At 43.5% G+C, this 23,032-nt stretch overlaps 1 protein-coding gene across 2 annotated transcripts in view; it reads right to left on the bottom strand.

The window, feature by feature from the left end:
• Positions 1 to 23,032, bottom strand: part of LOC117553434 (potassium voltage-gated channel subfamily H member 1-like) — a gene marked incomplete at its 3' end in the record, with an annotated part of 56,851 nt that overhangs the window by 13,506 nt on the left and 20,313 nt on the right. For both annotated transcript variants that reach the window (XM_034227352.1, XM_034227353.1), the window contains 1 exon segment: positions 10,927 to 11,356. In XM_034227352.1, coding sequence (XP_034083243.1) covers positions 10,927 to 11,356 — 430 coding nt within the window.

Genomic DNA, 23,032 nt, shown 5'->3' with positions numbered 1-23,032 from the left:
TCATTGAGAGAAGGCCGCACTACCTCGTCCCTTTGACTACTAATGTTACGTACTTCATGTACATTTGGCAAATGTGTGGTATAACAATGAATCTTTTTCTTATTTCTTAGTTTGAAAAGCATTGTAGGTTTGTCCCGGCCAATTACTGTAGTAAGGAAATCAGCTGTTCAGATGCCCACAGTTATTTGGGTACCACTTTACAATAAGACTACCCTTAAAGGATTCATAAAGGGTTTCAAAATAGGTTATGAATTAGGTTGTAAACACTTTATTAATCACTAAGAACCATTTATAAACCAGTTCTAACATAGTTTTCATACATCAACACAGGCTCACTATTTGGCAAGATGACTTAAGCCTCATAGTGGCTACTTAGCGAGAATCAACTCGGTGAACAACAGATACCAAGGATGCTGGCTGACGAAGGAGACGAAGTAAGTTAGGTAGCCAATATAAGGCTTAGCAGGACAGATAAATGTGGGCTCACTATTTGGCAAGCAACCGGTCACAGTCGCCCTGTTTATCTCATGTCTTATAAAAGCTTATTAATGATTTATAAAGTGTTCACAACCTAATTAATAAATGAATTACAAACTATTCGTAAACCCTTTATAAGGGTAGTCTTATTGGAAAGTGGTACCGTTATTTCTTACTGTTTATCATCCATTTTTTATATAAATCACCTTTAATGTCATGTTATTATTCTTAAATTGCATTGTTAGGACTATAAGAGGTATTATCAGCAACTGGAGGCGTGTCTCCTTCAGCAGTATGACTAATTCATGTTTAAAAACAACAATCTGTATCGGTGTTTTACACCAAAAAAACAACGTTCTGTTATTGCCATGACCTGATCTTGGTGAATAAGACAGGTTGAAATAAACCAGAATCTTATTTTAATTACAAACATAGCTGGTTCAATCTCTCCAGAACCAGAAGGATCTCAGCAAACACAACTTTCTATTGAAACAAATAAACGGTTTAACTTTGATTAACCGCATAATTATTAATTATGGTAAACCTCCCGCTGTGTCACGGTTCCAAATGGAGGATGCTCCGGAGAGAAAATGGACGTCTATTTCTGTCCTTCCTCTCAGATCCCGTCCCGATGTCACGCTAAGCATTACGACGCTCACACACTCCCTATGCTAATGCCCCAAACTCCCACCTAGGATCGGGCTGTCATAGCAACCGCTTTCCATCAGCCTCCAGCGGCTTTCAGCCACTTTGTGGGCCAGGAAGATGACAGGTGTGTGTGTGTGTGTGTGTGTGTGTGTGTGTGTGTGTGTGTGTGTGTGTGTGTGTGTGTGTGTGTGTGTGTGTGTGTGTGTGTGTGTGTGTGTGTGTGTGTGTGTGTGTGTGTGTGTGTGTGTGTGAGGAGAGGAGGGGGGGTTAGTATCCAATACTCAGTTTCTTTCAGTGTTCCTTGTGTGAATCAAAAATGGGAAGCCAAAAGATTTCTCCAGACTGCCTCAATACGGTCTCTACGGGAGCCTCAGAGGGACAAACTGTCAGACTCTTAACACTCAAAAACAGGAAGTTAAACTAGGTCAAAAGTTGACTTCCACTAAATACTAAGGCCCCCCCCCCCAATCTAACTTCAATGATGATCATACAAGGTAATCATACACTGTCGTAGAAGTTACGAATCAGCTGTCCTACTGCTGTTCTTCTTCTGTCCTTCAATATTGGGTACAGACACAAAAACTGATTAATTCAGACACAAAATGTATTATTTACAATTAAAATAGTTTTGGCTCAAAAAGAGAAGAGTTAAAGTTAGGGTGCGTATTATTGGAGAAACTTGCAAGAGTAAACTTAATATTTAAAACCCTAAACCCCCCTGAATGCTTCCAACTACTAGAGAGAGCACATTTAGATTTATTGATTGCTGTTGGGACGTGAAGCTTAAATAATAGTTTTTGTTTAAGCAACAAATAGTCTGTTAAATCCAGGGTTAGGGTTAGAGCATTTTCATGTGTAAATCTCCACACCATTTCATGCTTATCTTCCAGTTTGTTTGATCAATGTCTGTTGATTTCTTTCTTTCTTATTGAACTGTTGCTCAGAGGTAGATTTGTCTCTTTCTGCCCTTTCATTTTTCAGTCAAGTTGAACCACGCACAGCAAACACTTCAAACACTTCAAACAAATTAACATCCATTTCTAAAGACACATTTCGACAACCTTAAAGTATGAAATACCTTTCAGGAATATAAACTAGTCCTCTCTTAGATCTCACTGTACCCAATCAAGCTTTTTTGGCAGGAGAAGCAATATCTTAAGGATGGTGTGTGTCCATATGTATTATAGAGAAACGGGTTGAGTGGTTCTGTTTAAAGTCTGAATGAGTGAAGCTTGTTGGAGGAGATGAATGTTGAGAGGAGAACGATATCAGGACTAACAGACACACATCAGCAGCTTCCGATGAAGGAGACAAATGATCAACATTGAGGCTCTTCATCAGCTCAGTGAGGAAAAGCTTTCACCCGCAGGTGTTCTGGGAAACATCTGCAAACTGTCTGTCTTCAAACCCTGCTGGTCACACATTAAGGAGAACATCTGACTCTCAACTAGTAGTTGTTGAAACAAAAGTGAATCTCAAAAGGCTTGCACACTTTCAGCCAATTACGACGTTTCAATGGAAAACCATGGCAACAGCACTTTTAGCCTTTTTCAACAACAATCAGATAAAAACAAGCTAGCACTCAAAAAACAACCAAATAATTACAAAAATACTAATAAAGGAACTTCCATGATTTTTCTAGAGCTACCCAAAGTAGTTTCACCCCTTGCCTGTTTGCAATTATACCGTCTATAGCACGTTTTTTTTAATTGGGGGACGTGTAACCCCGGGGTTTACAGAGGGGAGTAAAAACAATACAAACAAGCTGATTATTTTGCAGATACTGGTTTAATGGACATAATGCGTAAAAATAGATATTTAATGTGAAGACATTTTGGGCAATTTTACAGACCTACATCTTGATGTCCAAGTTTTGAGAGTGACCAACACCATGAGGTTCTTCCCTTTAAAGACTATGAATATCCAAATCAAGATTCAGTGCCTCTAGTAAAGCTGGAAAAAATATCAATATTATGTCAATCTATATATATATATATATATTCTTTATTTAACCAGGTAAAAGACTCATTGAGATTAAAATCTCTTTTCCAAGAGTGACCTGGCTAAGAAGGGCAGCATGAACGAAGTTACAACATATAAAACACAGACAAGACAGGCAGAAAAATACAGCTGTAAAACACAAATAAAATGGCTAGTCAATATGCAAAATAAAACAAACTATTAAAAATCATTAAAAATTGGCAAAATTGAAAACGATTTTAGGATATACGAGCACTCACATCTACCAATGGTGTTGTGTCCTCTGTCCTTTAAGATGGGCCTGAATTCCCCCATAGTGATTAAATCTGAGAGTTTCAGCTCCTTCTGTACATTGTTCCAAGCTGTGGGGGGGGGCAGCATATTTAAAAGCTGTTTTACCCAGTTTTGTTCTCACTGTAGGAACCAGCATCTGAATAAAATCTTGGGAGTGCAGGCCATATAGACTTTCTCTTTGACACATATATGTGCAAATGTAGGAGGGAACCAACCCAAGATTTATAAATAAAACCCAACCAATGGGAAAGTGGTGAAATTAGACTAGATATTGTATTCGATTTAGGGATACTGTAATGTGGCGTAAGTGTTGTGTTTTCCTGTTTTAAAGGCTTGTAGACATTTTCTAAACGTACCGGACTGTTTTACCTCATTTCCCACATAAGCCGCTTTCACACCAAGTACTTTGCCGTACTTAGTTCCCAGCACTTAGTTCCCCTATGGAACTAAAGAGCAGATCGTGTTCACACCGGAATAAGTCCCTCAGGGAGGATTACGCAAATGAAGCGAGGATTTCTCGGAAGGCTTCTGTAGAAGCTGCTGGGACTCCCAGCAGCTTCTACCGAAGCCTTCCGAGTAAATCGCCAGAACGCCGACACCTCCTCAGCACTCCACCGCTCCAATGTTTTTTTGTTGTGTTGCCATAAGTTATTCTCTCTCCGTTGGTGCTAATAATGCTAATGCCAGCAAATACAATGGCGGCTTCACAAAACTTTTTCGATTTTTACGGGCCGTGGTTTGCAATTCGCCCGGCCAATCAGAAATTGGAACTTTTTTCTCCCCAGGAAAGTACCTGCTCTCTAGCAGGGACTGAGAAGGGGAGAAAAGTTCTCTGAACTAAGTTCTCTTTTTGGTGTGAACGCAAAATCCCAGGAACTATCGGAACTAAAAGGGAAAAGTACGGGGAAAACTACTCGGTGTGAAAGCGCCTAAAGTCATGAAATCAACCTTTATAAAAATAATTTACCATAAATGTTAATGTGAAAATATTTTGTGAAAGCCCCAATGGTAACCCTTAAATATCGTCACAATATCGATATCCAGGTATTTGGTAAATATAGTAATAGATATAAATACAAAAGATGTTCTCCATATTTGCCCAGTCTGAGCCTGTAGCCTCTAAAAAAAAAAAATCGTAATTTGTTCTAAAGTGTTGGACCGAGCCATTATTATTACTTACCACACAGCTAGCATTAAACATAAGGAAGGCTCTCTAAAACGTATTTAAGTAAATCAGAGTTATTGTTACCTTTGCATTTTACAGGAGGACTTGGGGAGTTTCCTATTTACAGTTGATGCCGTTATGTAAGGAGCTAATATTCCAGTAAACTCAGCCATTTTGATTCCTTTCTTCTCTAATGCAGCTGGAGTTACGACACGGCTCACTCTCACATTATTGGCTGATATCACAGATCAGCAGGATCACCTCCAGCTCTTCAGGCGCCCCGCTGAGCGCCGAATGTTTGAGACTATCAGTTGTCTTTTCCTGTTTTTAAAAGCTTTCTTATAAAGTAAATTGCTGGCATTTTCTATAATAACCAGACTATTATGTGACAGCACCAAAAGTCCAACCAACAAAATCATCACAATGTCGATATCCGAGTATTTGATTAAAATATATTGTTATATTTGATTTTCTCAATATCGCCCAGTCCTTGTCTGTAGCTGCTGAAGATCTTGTTCTGTTCTTCAGTGTTAGACAGAACCATTAGTATTACTTGCCACACAGCTTGCAGTATACATACATGTACTAGGAAGGCTCTCTAAAACGTATGTAAGCTAATCAGAGTTGTTGTTACATTTGCATTTTGCAAGAGGACTTGGGGAGTTCCTATTTACACTTGATGTAAGGAGCTAATATTTCTAAGTTAACTCAGCAATTCTGATTCCTTTCTTCTCTAATGCAGCTTATAAAGCCGTTGACAGCTGGAGTTACGACACGGCTCACTCTCACATTATTGGCTGATATTAAAGATATGCAGGATCACCTCCAGCTCTCCGGCTCTTCTGGTTTTTCAGGCGTCCCACTGTGCCGGATGTTTGTATGTGTTGTCTTTTCCTGTTTTTAAAATCTTTCTTATAAAGTAAAGTGCTGGCATTTTCTATAATAACCAGACTATTATGTGACAGCACCAAAAGTCCACCCAACAAAATCGTAGTAGGATGGCTCTCTAACGGCCCGTCCACACAGCGGCGTGCGTTGAAGCTTCCAACGCTTCTGCCCATTCACTTTGAATGGGGTGACGTCACTTTTAGCCAAACTGCATTTTGGGAAGCGACGTGGAGCGTTGCTGGCGTAGCTGGCGTCAAAAGTTGAGCAATGTTCAACTTTTGACGCCTCGACGGAGGCGTCAGCCAATGAAATCCCGTTTATGCAAATCTGCCAGTACAAGCACTAGCCAATCAAACCGCGTGTATGCTGGGAGAGACTACGCAGGTAATTTCCTCATATTCAAAAAAATGGAGGGAAAATTCATTGTAGCGGTAGTGAATCACCCGGTGCTGTATGATCAGTCTCTGTTCATCTACCGGGATACAAACCGGAGGAGCGAGGCATGGAGGGAGGTGGCAGAGACAGTGGGTGAAACTGGTAGGTTTTCGCCTGTTTGGGGATTTTATATCCAGTTTACTTCGTTTTAACATTGCTATTGCTTTGTATGTCGGGGGCGGGAGATTCATGTGATTGGTTGTTGCTCGCGTTGCTCGCAAAAAATCCCCAAGCTTCAGATACGCCCACCTCCAAGTGTCAACGCACGCTGCTGTGTGGACGCTCCGTAAGACTTATGTATCAGACTTGTTGTTACTTTTTCATTTTGCAAGAGGACTTTGGGAGTTCCTATTTACACTTGATGCCGTAAGGAGCTAATATTTCTAAGTACATTCTGATTCCTTTCTTCTCTACTAAAGCCGTTGACAGCTGGAGTTACGACACGGCTCACTCCCACATTATTCCCTGATATTACGGCACAGATCTGCAGGATCACCTCCAGCTCTGCAGGCGTCCCGCTGAGCGTTGGATGTTTGAGACCACAGCAGACAACAGGCAGGACTTGAGTCCAGCTGATCTGACAGTACGGTTAATATTTCAGTGAGGAACTCCTCCACAGCGGAGCGCAGCGTGTCAGGGCTCATCACATCGCTGAGGAAACCACTGAGATCTCTCTAAAGTCTGTAAAACACTGACAGGCTTCACTCAGACTGCTGAGGAACCAGGTCTCCTGCAGAGTCACTGTCAGAGCCTGCAGAGAGGTTATATTGAGCATGAGCACCAGGAGAGACCAGCAGCAGCTAACACACTCTTTTGTCATTCATTACTGGCTGCTTCTTCACTACTTGTACATGTTTACTTGCTCTTTAGTGCTGCTACAGTACTTATTGTTTACCATGAATGTGTACTTAGTTGATTTTACTTTGTTGACATGTTCTTGCCCCTTTATTTGATATGTTAGTCCTTATTGTTTACCTAAAACTGCACTTACCACCTCTGTAACAATGTAAATTCTGCCGCAGTGGGACAAATAAAGGATTTCTGGTTTCTCAAAAAAGGTCAAATCATAAAGTGAAATACAAATCTATTAAAATGTTGTAAATGTCAAAGCTCCTAAAGTTTGGAACTTGTTTACACACCGCTGCATGTCCTGCTGCTCACTTTGTGAAATGACAGTTCACTAAGCTCCTCCGCCGGGACAGCAGGTGTGTCCGTGTTTCTCTACATATTGAATTATTGAACTAAGAGAGATCATCTGTATAAAGAATTTGGAGGGTTGAGTCTTTATTTAGGCTTCACAAACACACAATAACAGTGGAATAAACTAAGTCTGCCGCAACATAGACTATGACAATAACATTGCTCGCTAGATAGATTTTATTTCCCACATTTTTGATTTAATAATCTCAGCTAACGTAAAAAAATGTTACCCCATTAATTGGCAACCTAGAAATGTTGACATTTTGAGTTTTTTCTCTGAATATAACGGGACTCTCAAAGCTTTGAAGTCTATATATTGTGTTCCCACAACAGCCCTTATATGCTGTCAAAGACATTAGCCAAACAATACTCTAACAGTTTCTCAAACTTTTTCATACCAAGGACCACTTAACCAATAAAAAAACACTCGCGGACCACCTAACTCCACAAATATCAAAAAACACATCGTTTTTCTAGAACAGATTACAAATCGCCTGAAGATTGTACAAACAGGTGGCAACATGTGTGACGAAGGTGTTGTGCTGGGCTATATCATGCAATCGAAAGTGAAACTTAACCTCACTCCATTGCGGAGATATTCCCGCGATAGTGCGGAAAACTTAAATGTATTTATTTATTTAAAATGTGAAATTGTACCAATATACGCACGGACCACCAGGGGGCGCTCACGGACCACCAGTGGTCCGCGGACCACACTTTGAGAAGCACTGCTCTATAAGGAAGAAAGGATCTAAGGAAGTTTACATTACAGCCAACTATGCTGGAGAAACTATTACAACACATCTTATGAACTGTATGCAACTTAAAACAGTCTGATCTTATAATTGTTTCTTGTCATACTCATGATACTAGTACTATCTAACTAAGTGATGGGCTACTTGTTTCCAAAATTACTTAAAAAGTTCATCGGAAATCTGCTTGTGTTATCGTTTTAATCTGTTAATGTGTCGCGCAACAATCTTCCCTTGCATGGTGAAATATGTTATAAATATCTGTGGTGTCTTTTAGTCTAGTGTGATAAAACTGGTCACATAACTCCACATGACTCCTCACATGATTGAGGTATTATTATCTTGATAAAGGAGGATGTTCAGCCGGGAGCCGTGTGTCACTCTGGATGAGGTGTGTTTGTGTAACTGTGGGAAAATGACACCACCTGCCTCCCACTAACGGCTGCAGATGGAGCAGACAGATGGAGCAGGAACACAGCGATGCAATCAAAGCTAACAGTTCAGATAACAGAGAGGAAAAACCTCACATCGCTCTCAGGTGGCTCTTTAAAAACAGGGACATCAAACAACATAAATGAGTCAGGATACATCAGGAATATTTTGGGACATTGGTGTTAAAAGGGGATATATTATACGTCATGACCCAAATCTTGCCATTTTATGTGGTGAGAAAATGTCTGACTGTTCCTTTAAATGTGTTTTTTAGCTGTTGCAGAAGGTGAGTGGGAGGATGCTGAGGATGTCTGATAACAATGTTCAACAACGTCAAACAGTCGGCGTCAACTCTGATCTCTGCTGAGCTCCAACTCATCTGCTGCAGAGACACAGATCAAATCTTTAGATTACTCATCAGACGCAGGTGGAATAAAAATAAATGACCTTCAGTGGATGACGGGTACTGATGTATAAATAGTTCTCTTGCTGTGTGTCTGTCTCTCAGTCAATTCTGACTTGTCTCGTTGGTGAAGAAAACAAGCGTTGTTAAATATAGATGAAAAAAAACATCAATTGTTTTCAAACGGGCAGATTAATACGGAAAGTAATTTGCAGTCAGACTAGATTTTCTATTTAAAATGTGGATATATCTTTTCTTGATTTTAAGTGTTCAAAGTTATATTTAGCCTCTACTAAATATGTTTAACTGTTTAACTGCCACCCAGTGTCACCCATGTTACACATCTGTATAAAAGACATCCATTAAACACTGCTTTGATTACACATGGTTTGATAAAAACAGTTCACATTATGTCAATTGTACTGGAAGAAAACACAGATAAATGAAAGGAAGCTGATTTAATGGGATAAATCAATAAATGGATACTTTAGGACACACCACTCATGCCCTTAAAGGTCCCCGACCCCTATCATACTGTTTTTCATTAATATATTATAGGTCTCAGATATATACAGAACATGTCTCTGAGGTGTTTGGCTCCAAACACCAAACAGATCATTGCAGCATCCCATAATCCCCTCGGTTTCAGCCCTGTTCCAAAAGTGCTGATTCTGTGTCTATAGCTTTAAATGCTAATGAGCTGCTGCTAGCCACGCCCCTCTGAGAGCTGATTGGTTTAAAAAGAACACAATGTCGCTCTCGGAGGAGATTCAGGTGATAAGGTGTGGGAGGGGGGGGGGGTTACCTTGGTTGGTGATTGGCTAATGGTTACACAAGCTAAAAAACATTGTGACATCACAAAGTGGCCAAAATCTGATCAGCTCATTTTCAGACAGGTTTTGATAGAAATGGATCAGGACAAAAAGAGAGCGGATCTTTTTTCCTGAAACTTTCAGAATGTCTTTACACAGAGGGGACACATGTTGATGTAGAGGAGACATGAAGAAGTGGATTTTGCATAATAGGTGACCTTTAAGTTTCCACTAGTGAAAACTCGTCACATCCTCAGTGCGTGTTTCGGCCTGATAATGATGTGTCAGGGTCTTTGGTCTGAAAGCAAAGTTTAATTCTGGCCTGTGATCCAGTTACTCACAGAATCAGCATTACTCAGTGACAGCTGAGCTGCTGTCGGCTGTAAGTGAGAATCTGCTTCCCTTCACTCATCTCTGATAATGAGAGTCAGAGTCAGAGGCTGGTTAATCTGTGAACTGTTAGTGTGAATTGCAGACTTTTGAATATGTATTTATGGTCTTCATGAAAGTGTTAACAGGCTTTTTTTCAACGACTGCGACTTCTACTTAAATGTTTCACTTGTGTTCTGTGCAAAGCAAACCATTGAGAAACTCCCTCTGGACGGAACACATGGATTTGAGCGTTTGCAGACCATTTACAAAAACCTATATGACACACTACAGGGCCCCTTTAACTATTTTCTGTGGCATTGATAGAGGAGCCTGAGACTGAAGATTTCCATTGCCAATAACAATGCTATGACCATTGTGTACATGACAAATAAAGCCTATCAAATGCACGCTAAAGGCTCTTTGACCATGTTTTCTCTTAGTGATTGTGATGTTATGTTAAATGTTTGTTGTTTGTTTTTCATGTATTGTGTCGGGATATTTGTCTGTGTTGATGTTACACGTGGAGCTGCTGTGATGCAAGTCACATTTCAGACTTGATCTGACCAATAAAGTATTATCGTATCCAGGGGCGGTTCTAGGGGGGTGGGAGCCAACAGGGGCCAGTGCCCCCGTAACACTGACCAGGGACCCCCCTGTGGCCCCCCTCCAAGAAAAAGGTTACAATATTACGATTTATTAATCTGAGACCCGGATGTACAGTGGAGATTAAACTGTTCATTACCTTATATAAAATCAAATACTCTTTATGTTTTTGTTATTAAATTGTCACTTAAAGTTACTAAAACCAATACTCTAAATGAAAAGAACTATTGAAACAAAGGATTGTAACTTACATTTACAAAACAAATACCAATTACTGTATTTTATGTTCAATTACTTTACTGTCTTTGTCTTTGTAACCCGCTTTTAGTGTGCCCCTCTCATTAAATAACTGGCCCCAGCCTGTACAATTGGTCTAGAACCGCCACTGATCATATCGTATCGTATCGTATCGTATCGTATGAATCCTTTTTGGATCCTTTGATAACTTGAAGGAATTGTACTCACATCCGATCATCATCATGGCCACGGCGAAGATCTTCTCTCCGTCCGTGTTGGGCGCGATGTTCCCGAAGCCGATGCTGGTGAGGCTCGTCATGGTGAAGTACAGCGAGGTGATGTACACCGAGTCCTTGCTGGGCCCGCCCTCCCAGCGGCCGGACCCCGAGGCGTTGAACCTGTAGGGCGTCCCGACCGTCTCCCCCAGCAGGAACAGCCAGCTGTCCATCCGCACGCTGTTGGTGTCCTCATCGATCACCTCGTAGTCCCCGATGCTGTACCAGATGCACGCCAGCCAATGAGCAGCCAGCCCGAACACACAGACCAGTAACACAAGGACGGCCGCTCCGTACTCGATGTAGTGGTCCAGCTTCCTGGCGACTCGACCCAAACGCAGCAGACGGACCACTTTCAGAGAGCTGAAGAGACTGCTGATGCCCTGCAGAGGAAGAGGGAGAGGAGGAAGAAATTATAGATTGACATACTTCAAGCAGCCAAACCCTCTTAAACTGAGCAACTCAGCATTCAATATATATTAAAATGTTATATGTAGTACAATAGGCGCTTTCACACCGGAGTACTTTTCCCAGAAATAGTTCCGATAGTTCCTGGGATGTTGCGTTCACACGGGAACCTTTTCACCCCTTTCCTGGGAAGAAAAAGGTTCCAATTTCTGATTGGCTGGGCGAATTGCGAACCACGCCCTGTAAAACTTTGAAAGGCTTTTGTGAAGCCTCCATTTTATTTCCGTGCATTAGCATTATTAGCATTAGCCCAGCGCATCAACGGAGAGAGATTAATTTATGGCAACACAAAATAAAACGTGGGATCGGTGATGAGGAGGGGTCGGCGCTTCTGGCGATTTACCCGGGGCTTCAGGTGGCGATTTACTGCCACCCAAAGTCTGGCAGTATTACGTACGCCGTGAAGTTGTTTGCGGCCTGCCAGTAAACCCAAAGCAGAAGAAGAAGAAGTGACGTCAGCGGCTTCATTTGCGTAATCCTCCCTCAGGGACTTATTCCGGTGTAAACGCGATTTACTAGATAGTTCCAGGGAAATAAAAGTTCCGGGAACTATTCCTGGGAAAAGTACTTGGTGTGAAAGCGCCTATTATACACACTTTTGTTTCAACTCCTTATATTGGTATTAATCTACAGAGCTGAAGAGACTGCTGACGCCCTGCAGAGTATGATATGATATGATGATATTCGCTCTTCTTTTTCTGACTCACTTTTACTCACCGCTGGGTCACCACTAACCTCCTTTTCCCCTCTCTCTCCAAGTGAGGTTCTTACCCTCATTACCTCTGCCTGTCCTACCACCTGTCCTCTGGACCCTATCCCCTCAAACCTCCTTCAGACTATCGCTCCTGATATTCTACCGTTTCTCTCCCAATTAATCAACACTTCTCTAACTTCTGGTCACTTTCCAAACAGTCTCAAGGAGGCAAGAGTAAACTCTCTCCTAAAGAAAACCACTCTCAACCCGTCTGATGTTATAAACTACAGGCCTGTCTCTCTCCTCCTGTTCCTGTCTAAAACACTTGAATGCGCTGTCTTTAAACAACTCTCCTGTTATCTCCATCAGAACAACCTTCTGGATCCGCACCAGTCTGGTTTCAAGGCAGGTCACTCAACAGAAACTGCCCTCCTTGCTGTCTCTGAGGAACTGCACACTGCTAAAGCAGCCTCCCTCTCCTCTGTCATCATCATTCTGGACCTGTCTGCTGCATTCGACACGGTGAATCATCAGATCCTCCTTCGCACTCTCCAAGAACTTGGAGTTTCAGGCTCTGCACTTTCCCTCCTCACCTCATACCTGAAAGACCGTACCTACAGGATAACTTGGAGAGGGTCCGAGTCCGACCCTTGTCAATTAACTACAGGGGTCCCTCAGGGCTCTGTTCTTGGTCCCCTCCTCTTCTCCCTGTACACAAACTCACTCGGATCAGTCATTAGCCCGCATGGTTTTTCATACCACTGCTATGCTGACGACACCCAATTAATTCTGTCCTTTCCCCGCTCAGAGACCCAGGTCATCGCACGCATCTCTGCTTGTCAAGCGGACATCTCTCAGTGGATGTCTGCTCACCACCTCAAGCTCAACCTTGACAAGACTGAACTGCTTTTCCTTCCGGGAAAAGATTGTCCCACTCTTGACCTAACAATCAACATTGGCACCTCTATAGTTTCCCCGACTCAGACTGCAAGGAATCTGGGTGTGACCCTAGATAACAACCTGTCCTTCACTGTAAACATCGCTGCTACAACCCGCTGCTGCAGATACACGCTTTAAAACATCAGGAGGATACGTCCCCACCTGACCCAGAAAGCGACGCAGGTTCTGGCCCAGGCTATCGTCATCTCACGCCTAGACTACTGCAACTCCCTCCTGGCTGGTCTACCTGCATGTGCCATCCGAGCTCTGCAGCTCATCCAGAATGCAGCGGCTCGTCTGGTCTTCAACCTTCCTAAATGTTCCCACACCACACCGATCCTCTGCTGCCTTCACTGGCTTCCAGTAACTGCTAGAATCCACTTCAAGACAATGGTACTTGCGTACCATGCTGCGAATGGATCTGGCCCTTCCTACATCCAGGACATGGTTAAACTGTACACCCCAGCACGTGCACTCCGCTCTGCATCAGCCAAACAGCTCGCTGCACCCGCACTGCGAGGGGGACCCAAGTTCCCATCAGCAAAAACACGTGGGTTTGCTATCCTGGCTCCAAAATGGTGGAATGAGCTCCCCATTGAAATCAGGACGGCAAAAAGCTTGCACATCTTCCGGCGCAGACTGAAAACTCATCTCTTTCGACTCCACTTCGATCGATAGAATTACTAACAAAGAATTGCTAACAAAGCACTTATATACTAATAAAGGAATGGCTTATCTCAAGCCAGTTGAGTAGCACTTGAAATGTTTTAGCTCTATGAAACCTGATGTGCTTATATGATTCTGTTTTCTTCAAGTTTGTATCTTGTTGGTCGAACGCACTTATTGTAACATGTAAACATCACTGTAAAGTTATTCTCGGGCGGACGGCCCGGGGGCAAGGCAGAGACCAAGGAGGGGGGTCTCGGGCGGAAGGCCCGGGGGCAAGGCAGAGTCCAAGGTGGGGAACTCGGGCGGACGGCCCGTGGGCAAGGCAGAGTCCAAGGTGGGGAACTCAGGCGGACGGCCCGGGGGCAAGGCAGAGACCATGGAGGGGCGAAGGCCACAGCGGGCGAACTCAGTGGGCCGAGCATGAGGGCGAAGGCAGGGGCAGGAAGAGTCAGGGGGCCGGGTCCGAGGGCGAGGACCGCGGCCGGGAAAGTCAGGGGGCCGGGCTCGAGGGCGAAGACCGCGGCACTCAGGGGGCCGGCCTCGAGGGTGAAGACCACGGCTCTCAGGCGGCCGGGCTGGAGTGCGAAGACCAGACAGCTCCGGAGGCCGGGCAGGAGCCGGTGTCGACCGGACAGGAACCGGAGCCGGTGGGACAGGTGTCGGCAAGATCCCCCACGGAAGAGGACAAGGAGTTGGCAGGACCCCCGGCGAGACAGGTGATGTTGAGGCCTCCAACGAAACAGGACATGGGGTTGGCAGGGCCCCCGGTAGAAGAGTAGTCGGCGGGAACTCCAACGGGACAGGACATGGGGCTGGCAGGACCCCCGGCAGGAGAGCAGTTGGCAGGACCTCCAACGGCACAGGACATAGGGTTGGCAGGACCCCCGGCAGGAGAGTAGTCGGCGGGGCCTCCAACGGCACAGGACATAGGGTTGGCAGGACCCTCTGCAGAAGAGTAGTCGGCGGGACCCCCAACGGGACAGGACATGGAGTTGGCAGGACCCCCAGCAGAACCTCCAATGGACCAGAACATTGGGTAGGGACTTGAGAGGGGACTCGAGAGGTGACTTGAAAGGGGACTCGAGAGGGAACTCGAGAGGAGACTTGAGAGGGGACTCGAGAGGGAACTCGAGAGGAGACTTGAGAGGGGACTCGAGAGGGAACTCGAGAGGAGACTTGAGAGGGGACTTGAAAGGTGACTTGAGAGGGATCTCGAGAGGGAACTTGAGCGGAGACTCGAGAGGTGACTGAAGAAGGAACTTGAGAGGGGACTCGAGAGGATACTGGAGAGGGAACTCGAGAGGAGACTCGAGAGGTGACTTGAGAGGGAACTCGAGAGGTGACTTGAGAGGGAACTCGAGAGGTGACTTGAGAGGGAACTCGAGAGGTGACTTGTAAGGAGACTTGAGAGGGAACTCGAGAGGTGACTGGAGAGGAGACTGGAGAGGTGACTGGAGAGGGGACTCGAGAGGGAACTTGAGAGGAGACTCGAGAGGGGACAAGAGAGGGAATTCGAGAGGGGACTTGAGAGGGGACTTGAGAGGGGACTCAAGAGGGAACTGGAGAGGTGACTTGAGACGGTCGGTACGCCGACAGGACACAGGGAGCTGGAGTCGGCCGGTACGCCGACAGGACTCGGGGAGCTGGCGTCGGCTGGAGAGCCAACAGGAGACGAGGTGCTGGAGTCGGCCGGTATGTCGACAGGACACGGGGAGCTGGCGTTGGCCGGCACGCCGACAGGACACGGGGAGCTGGCGTCGGCCGGAGAGCCAGTACTGGAGCCGAAACTGGAGTCGGGACCATGGCTACTGGGGCCAGGACTGGGGCTGGAACCATGGCTGCATGGGCCGGTTCTGGAGCCGGAAACATGGCTGTGGGAACCGGAACTGAAGCCTGGATTATGGCTGTGTGGGCCGGTTCTGGAGCCGGAAACATGGCTGTAAGTTCCGTTTCTGGAGCAGGGACCATGGCTGCTGGGGCCGACACTGGAGCCGGAACCATGGCTGCTGGGCAAGGAACCGGAACACGGAACCATGGCTGTGTGGGCCGGCACTGGAGCACGGTAACATGGCTGTAAGGTCCGGTTCTGGAGCAGGGACCATGGCTGCTGGGGCCGGCACTGGAGCCGGAACCATGGCTGCTAGGACCGGTACCTGAGTACGAGCTGGCTTCCTGACCTTGCGTCTGTTAGAGGTCTTTTGGAGGCTCCGTGGACCTCTGCGTGGACCTCTGCGTGGACCTCTGCGTGAGAAAACTCTGAGAAACTCAGGCAATGAGCTTCTCAACCATGGCACGTTGTCCACCTCCATTTGTGCCTTTTTGAGGACAGCCTCTTTGTCCCTTTTAGCCGAGGTTCTACTCCATTCAGCATAATTACACTGAAGAGTGTACTCTAGGGAGAACAAGTCCAAATAAAAATAAAAATCAGCTGGGTCCATTGTTGGTCGGTTCATTCTGTTAGAATCACTGTCAAGGATTCGCGGGAAAAGGTAGGACCCAAATGCAGACTACAAAAAGGTAAAGGTTATAAACAAAAGTAAGCTTTATTTAAAAGCTGAAAAACAAAAAACATGGCATGAATCAAAAACATTGATAGTACAAGGTAGCAAGAATACACAAAACTGACTGTGACCAACATGGAGGGAGACAGGAGAGACAAACAATGAACCGACATGGAACACAGGGGAAGACTAGACTAAATACACAGAAGGGTAATCACAGGACAAGACACAGCTGGGCAGGGGAGGGAGAAACACAAGGGCAACAGGTGAACACAATGAGACAATCAGACACACCAGGGAAACTAACGACAGGGAGGAGGACCAGACAAAACACCGAATGAACAGACTTACAAAACCCATAACCAGACAGACAACACTAAAACCGTGACATAAACCTGGGAGTGTGACAGTTTTGGTGTGGACCAAACAACTCGCTCGATTTCCAAATAAACCCAGACGTTGATTGTTTGTTGTATGAAAGAAAGCGGAACAAACACAGGTTGTCATAATCCGTTATTCCTCTGCGAGCTCTTCGTGAGAACTCATCATCAGTGTCAGAATAATAACGTGCTGCCAACTGAACCAACACTGAACCCCAGAGAGAGAAATGATAGACACAATCATCAAACCAGAGCAGTCATAAAAGCCTTATGAAGCTCACAATGTCTTATTTCCGTTGTTGGTTTACATCCCGGATATAAAAGGACAGCTGGCTTAAATGTCCCATGTCATGCTTTTCCGGTTATTACCCGTCCCCTTGTGTGTTATGAAGGTTTTTCTGCATGTAAATGGTGTGCAGAGTCAAAACCCTCAAAGTACACCCTGTAGCGAGTAAAACTCCAACACAGAAAATACCTCCCCAAAACGCCTCGTTGGAGATACGTCATTGTCCATTTGACTCTTCCGGGTACGCATGATGTCATCCGTACCCGGAACGAAATGGACCAATCCGTGGAGCCGTTACGTTACGTCCTCGGAGCCGTTACGTTAAGCCCCTGCTGATTGGTCCAAATTGACCAATCCACGGACTTCCTCACACACTCAGTGCAGGCAGCTCTGCTGATTTCTCCTCCCTGGCTGCAGGCTGATAACAGACAGTTGGGATCGCGGCGAAATTCTCTCTGCAGACCCATTCTCTCTGCAGACCCATTCTCTCTGCAGACCCATTCTCACAGCGTTTATCAACCTTTTTCTTACTCAATATCAAGCCACACTTATTGTTTTTACTTCGGCTGTGACTTTGTGTGTGCTCAGGATGAGTTTGGCTGTGTTTGGCTGTGTATCGCTAAACAAGGAAATCACACCTCCACGGAGCTCAGCGCGATTCACAACGTCCCGACCAATCAGAGCACACTGTGCTCACAGGGGGGGGGGGCAAGAGCTGCAACGAGCCGTTTAGTGGAGAGAGTGAATACTGCTGAATACACATACTTTACAGAGATGCTGTATGCGAAACCAATGTGAGTTTGGAAAATTGCACAGTATAAATCTATTCTAGTAGACCTCAACAATGGAATTATGATCAGTGGAAATGGCCACGACATGGGACCTTTAAATGATTAGTGAATATGGCACTTGTCAAAAATATATAAATACATGTAAATAACGCTGTCATATGAATCCAACTAGGGCTGAACGATTAATCGATTTTTAATTAAAATCGCGATTTGAAATGATGCGATTATCAAATCCCAAAGCCTGCGATTTTTTTTTAAAACTTTTTTTTTTTTAAACCTTTTTTTTTAAAACTGTTTTTGTTTTCTTCTTGTGTGTCAGTCATCCACATCAATCAGAAGTGCTGTGCTCCACATGTACCCGCCATTGTTAACCAATCAGAAGTGGCCCATGATAGAAGGTGATAGACAGATTGATCCTGCCAAGTATTTTTGCAATACTTTTCCAAATGGCTTCCAATGGAGCTTTAGATGGTTTGGTGAAACAGACCATCTGGGTCAGGTTAGTAATGCTCCATCACATGTTTCTATTACAGGCTGAATCTTAAACTGAAGCTTGACTTTAAAGCAATCCAACGGAAGTTTCATGTAAGTTTAGTTCTTTCACTCGTAGCTCGGGCTGCGGGGGTGCTAGAGACGGGAGCATGTTGATACGACCTTCCTAGCCGGAGATTTGGCCGCATTTTACAATGAACTTCCGTTGGGTCGCTTAAAAACAAATATCGCAAATTGAATCGCAATATTTATCAGAAAAATCGCAATTAGATTATTTCCCCAAATCGTGCAGCCTTAAATCCAACTACACTGTGTTGTGATATGTTCATAAAACAGTGTGCATTAAAAGTACTTCTCAACCTTGTCCAAAACCTCTGTGTGTGTTTGTGCAAGGGAAACTTTCATACATGCTTTTATTTTGTAAATGTTTTATTGATCAAAAACCTGCAGTGAAACACACTGGATATATTCAGGTTGGATTACACACTCGTGTTATTTCCTCTTTATGTTGCCCTTTTTTAATACCAAGTTACTCACATATTTCTTTAAGAAAAATATAACATTTCAAGTCAAAATGTTGTGATAGTTACACTACGTTTCTGTATGTCCACCACAGACTCCTCCTGGTGGATTACTACACTGCTTAGAGATTAGTTTATTGATTTATTGACAGATTGACTGACTTGTTGGTCATGTGGTTGACTTATTGATTGAGGCAGTTCGGTTACAGGTCTTAAATGGTTGTAGGCTGTCCAATTGGATAATCAGTCTAAGGATGTGTCATGTCCTTTCAGAGTGAATCTAGTCCCTGAGCACTGGGGAGGATTCTCTGGTGTTTTGTCCCCTATTAAACTGGTCAGTGTAATATTTCATTTTGTCCCCTTGTCAATAATACATGACGGCTGCTTTAACCTGACTCTTCTTGTTCTTGCATCACATAGAGGTTGCATTATATTTCATTAGAAGGTCTTCAATCTTTTCCAGTGTCTACACCCAATAATAATCAGGCAGTTATTCACAACCCTTTCCTTTATGACTGTTTTCTTCCAATTAGTAGCTAGACGTTATGCAAAATGCTCAAATCATTGGTGATGGCCAGCAATGAAGAAGCCTATTTTATTCCACATTTAAACACAACTTTAACCTAATTACATTTTGCCAGGATTAAACAGATTTAATTAGAGAGAATAGAACCATGATTTACACCAAGTACACTAAACAGAGAAGAGAACACAAGACAGAAGACTATCCTGAGCAGTTCCTACACAAGTAAAACATACCGGAAGGACTCATATACATGCAGACTTTGACTTTCACTAAAACACTCCATGAAATACATTCTAAGGCAAATTATATAATTAGTACAGGCAATATAAGTATAAAATCGTACTTCTTCCACCATTGGATGATGTTGAACACCTTTCGTCCAGTCAAAAATGACCTAACCCCCTCTATCGTCTTACGCTTGATGTTTTTAACAAACATCTTCAGCTCTAAACTCTTATTCTGAGTCTCACTGCTGCCATCTTCACCTGCAGTGTAACTCTTCAGCAGTAATTTAGAAGATGGATCATAAAAAAACCATCAGAGTGCTTCCTCCTCTGCAGAGGTCACGGTATAAAGTCAAAATATATGTCCAATCTTGGGTAAACTCACTGCTTCGTGACACTGGGTCAGCATCTCTTAAATTCTCCTGCTCTCTCCAGCAGAGCTCTTACAGTCACGATGGATAAAGTCAGTATGAAAGATTTATCAAACACGTATGAAACATGTATGAAACAGGCAGCAGCCGTGCCACCTACAGAGACTCATCCTCTCCGTTTTTGACTCGTCTGTCACCGCTGCCTCTCGTCAAAAACACTGCCTCTCACTAGGGAAACACCCACAATGCACTGCTCCTCCATTAGCAGCCTTCAGCAGTCAGAATGAAAAGGTAGGTTTCTGTCTGATGGGCTGCAGCGAGGGGTTAAAGCCCCGACACTTCATCTCCTTTCACTCAACAACTTTGTTTTTCTCCTCCCTACGGAAGCCCGCACAGGACAGGATTCAATTATGTGCACTGTGTGTCTGAGGACTAACACGCTTTGTTTTCACTTCATGACAAACATGATTATTCTGAGGTGATGGTTTGTGTATGTCTCAATACTATATGGGTGAATAAGTCTGTGTGTAAATGTGTAATCTACAAACTTAAAACATCCATAAATGCCCAAAAAATCTGAAATATATTTATACAAATATAAAACCAATCTGAAAATACACAAACAAATCCTCACGCCAAAAGAAAATCTGTTAATAAATGTAATTGATTTGCAAATAGTCTTTGAAAAGCATTTCTGAATCCAGTGTCTTTGGGGATTTCACATCTACGCTTTTGGATTGAGTTAACCAATTTACACACAGATTGTCAAACTGTTCGCACAAGTAATATTGAGACAAAATCTGCCTCCATTTTGGTTGTGTATTTTTTTACGTTAAATTACTTAGGTCTTTATTAGGTTTTAGGATCTCAACTGAAACCATTTTTTCAGAGACTTTATTTTCAAATGTATGATTGAATTAACTTTTGTTCTCAACGTGCGTATGTCGTCCTCCTATATCGCACTCTCGGAGACGTATGGGCACCATGTTTTGACTTCTGCAAATAGTTTTCTGATATCAAAGATGCATGTTGTTTTCAACAATCCAGGAAAGACACAAATCTATAAAGTCTTTCTGAATTATTTTCTAAGATGTAAATCTTTAGAAACACACATAGAAATGTTTGCATTTATAAAGTGTTTTGATCAGGCTTACTGGATGAAAAATTGCATTTGCTGGGGTCAATTATTTTCTTTAAGGGGTGTTCCCTTTCCTGTACTTTATATAGGTTTTTGTGAAGGCAAATGTTCATCAACGGCTTCAATCCCTTACAGTCGTTCCCTCCAGAGGGAGATTTTCTCAATCTGTATTCGTTTAAACATCAAAAAAGGTCGACTTATTACTGAAATAGTCACGGTCATACCTCAACAGCCGGCCTGAAGGCAACATAGTGTGTGGACTCCTACAAAGTAAACTGACCTATTTCAGTCAATTTCATATATTTTACACATGGCTGTTTGGACTGATTTCAAATAAATTCTTGGGGCTTACTGTACATTTTTCATTTTGACACGTCAGCAGTTCAGTCATGACCTTTTCTCTGTGCTGCCATAGGAAGCCATTACTCGCTGTGAAGCCATTGGAGGAATGTAAAACAATGCACTCCATCATGTTGATTACACTCCTGCAGTCACGCTGCGTCGTTTCCATTTCATGCCTCAGAGCTGGACGGACCGCACCAACACCGGACACACTTTCACAGCTCTGCGTTTAATCATTTATATTACTAAGAGTTTATGAGCGCCAACCTCACAGGATGCTGTGGCTTTCATTTCAGGATGAAAATCAAACTGCAGAGACTTGAAACCCACTCTCAGACACACACATGCACTGTGGTTGTTTTGAAATCTGCAAATAGCTTTCTGATGTTAATGATGCATGTTGTTGTCAAGAAATATCATGGAGAGACCAAACGCTGCAAAAGGCTTTCTGACAGCTGAAGATGTTAATATTGGAAAACACAAACATATGGTTTAATGTTTAAACGGTTCAGCTACTTTCTTTGAAAAGCTGTTCACTGTTAATATAATCAATGAACGAGGGGAGATTATGCATTGGTTCGGGACTGCTGTGAGCGGCAGATGTATCCACATTAGGTGCTCTAGTGTGGATTGAGTCAAAATAAACTATAGTGTGTGTTCATGGAAATAACGGAACATGTCATAAATAGATTATGAACAAAAGTAGAGCTTTATGGGACAGAGGAAAACGATGTATCCGGCTTTTAAACAGACTACTACTAAGTATATGCTGTTAATAGTTGGCACATTGCAAAATAATTCTGTACAAACTGAATTTTTCTTTTAAGACATGCAGAAATGTTCTAGTCATCTTCTTTAGTTTTTTCTTACTACATGTATAATTATTAATATGCATCAAAACAGCGACGCACATTATTTGTGACTTGTTGATTTTAAAAGGGAATTGTCCTTGTGATTAGTGTTGCATGTATTTAAGTTCTGGTTTTCTGTAAGTAGTCAGATCCTTGTTTGCATCGGAGAGTGTTGTTACTTTAGTTTTCCCTTGAGCTGCTCTGCCTGGCTTCCTGCAATGTAAGGTGTTCGTCTGTTTAAAACGTGTACGTCCTGCATTTGGGTCGACCCTGCTCTGCCTCCACACGACACGTACCTCGGTAAACTACACACAGGGAGGCGTGTGGTGCAGTGGGTTGTGCGTTGGTGTTCGGATCAGAGCGTCACAGGTTCAAACCCCACTGCAGTCAGCATGTCGTTGTGTCCCTGGGACACTTCACCCCAAATTGCTCCTGTGGGGATTGCCCACAGTATTGAGTATGGAAGTCGCTCTGGATAAAAGCGTCTAACAAGTGATGTGTAATGTAATGTAACTATTGACAAGAGCGATTACATTTCAGCCTGTTTAGTACCAATTCTCGCTAAACACTGGACGAATTTCAAAAATCTGTTAAACATGTTTTGTGTCTTACATTGTTAAAAAACAAAGTTAACCTCTAAGAAAGCTGTTACTTTGTATATCTAACAGACAACTGAAGCTTAGAGCAAGTTCAACCAGGAAGACCGTCTTTACTCATTCATTCACATATTTCCAGCTTACTACTCTCTCCTCTCAATCAGTGATCGGGGGCGTCACTCCCCAGCTAAACCACTTCGCCTCTATTCCCACAAGCCTATCATAGTGCATTGCTAAACCTTTAAATCTGCTCTCTCCCCTTCCTCACAG

This window comes from Gymnodraco acuticeps, unplaced genomic scaffold (assembly GCF_902827175.1).
Source record: "Gymnodraco acuticeps unplaced genomic scaffold, fGymAcu1.1, whole genome shotgun sequence".
NCBI lineage: Eukaryota > Metazoa > Chordata > Actinopteri > Perciformes > Bathydraconidae > Gymnodraco > Gymnodraco acuticeps.
Note: the sequence above shows the minus strand (reverse complement) of the source record. Positions and strands in the feature narration are given on the sequence as shown.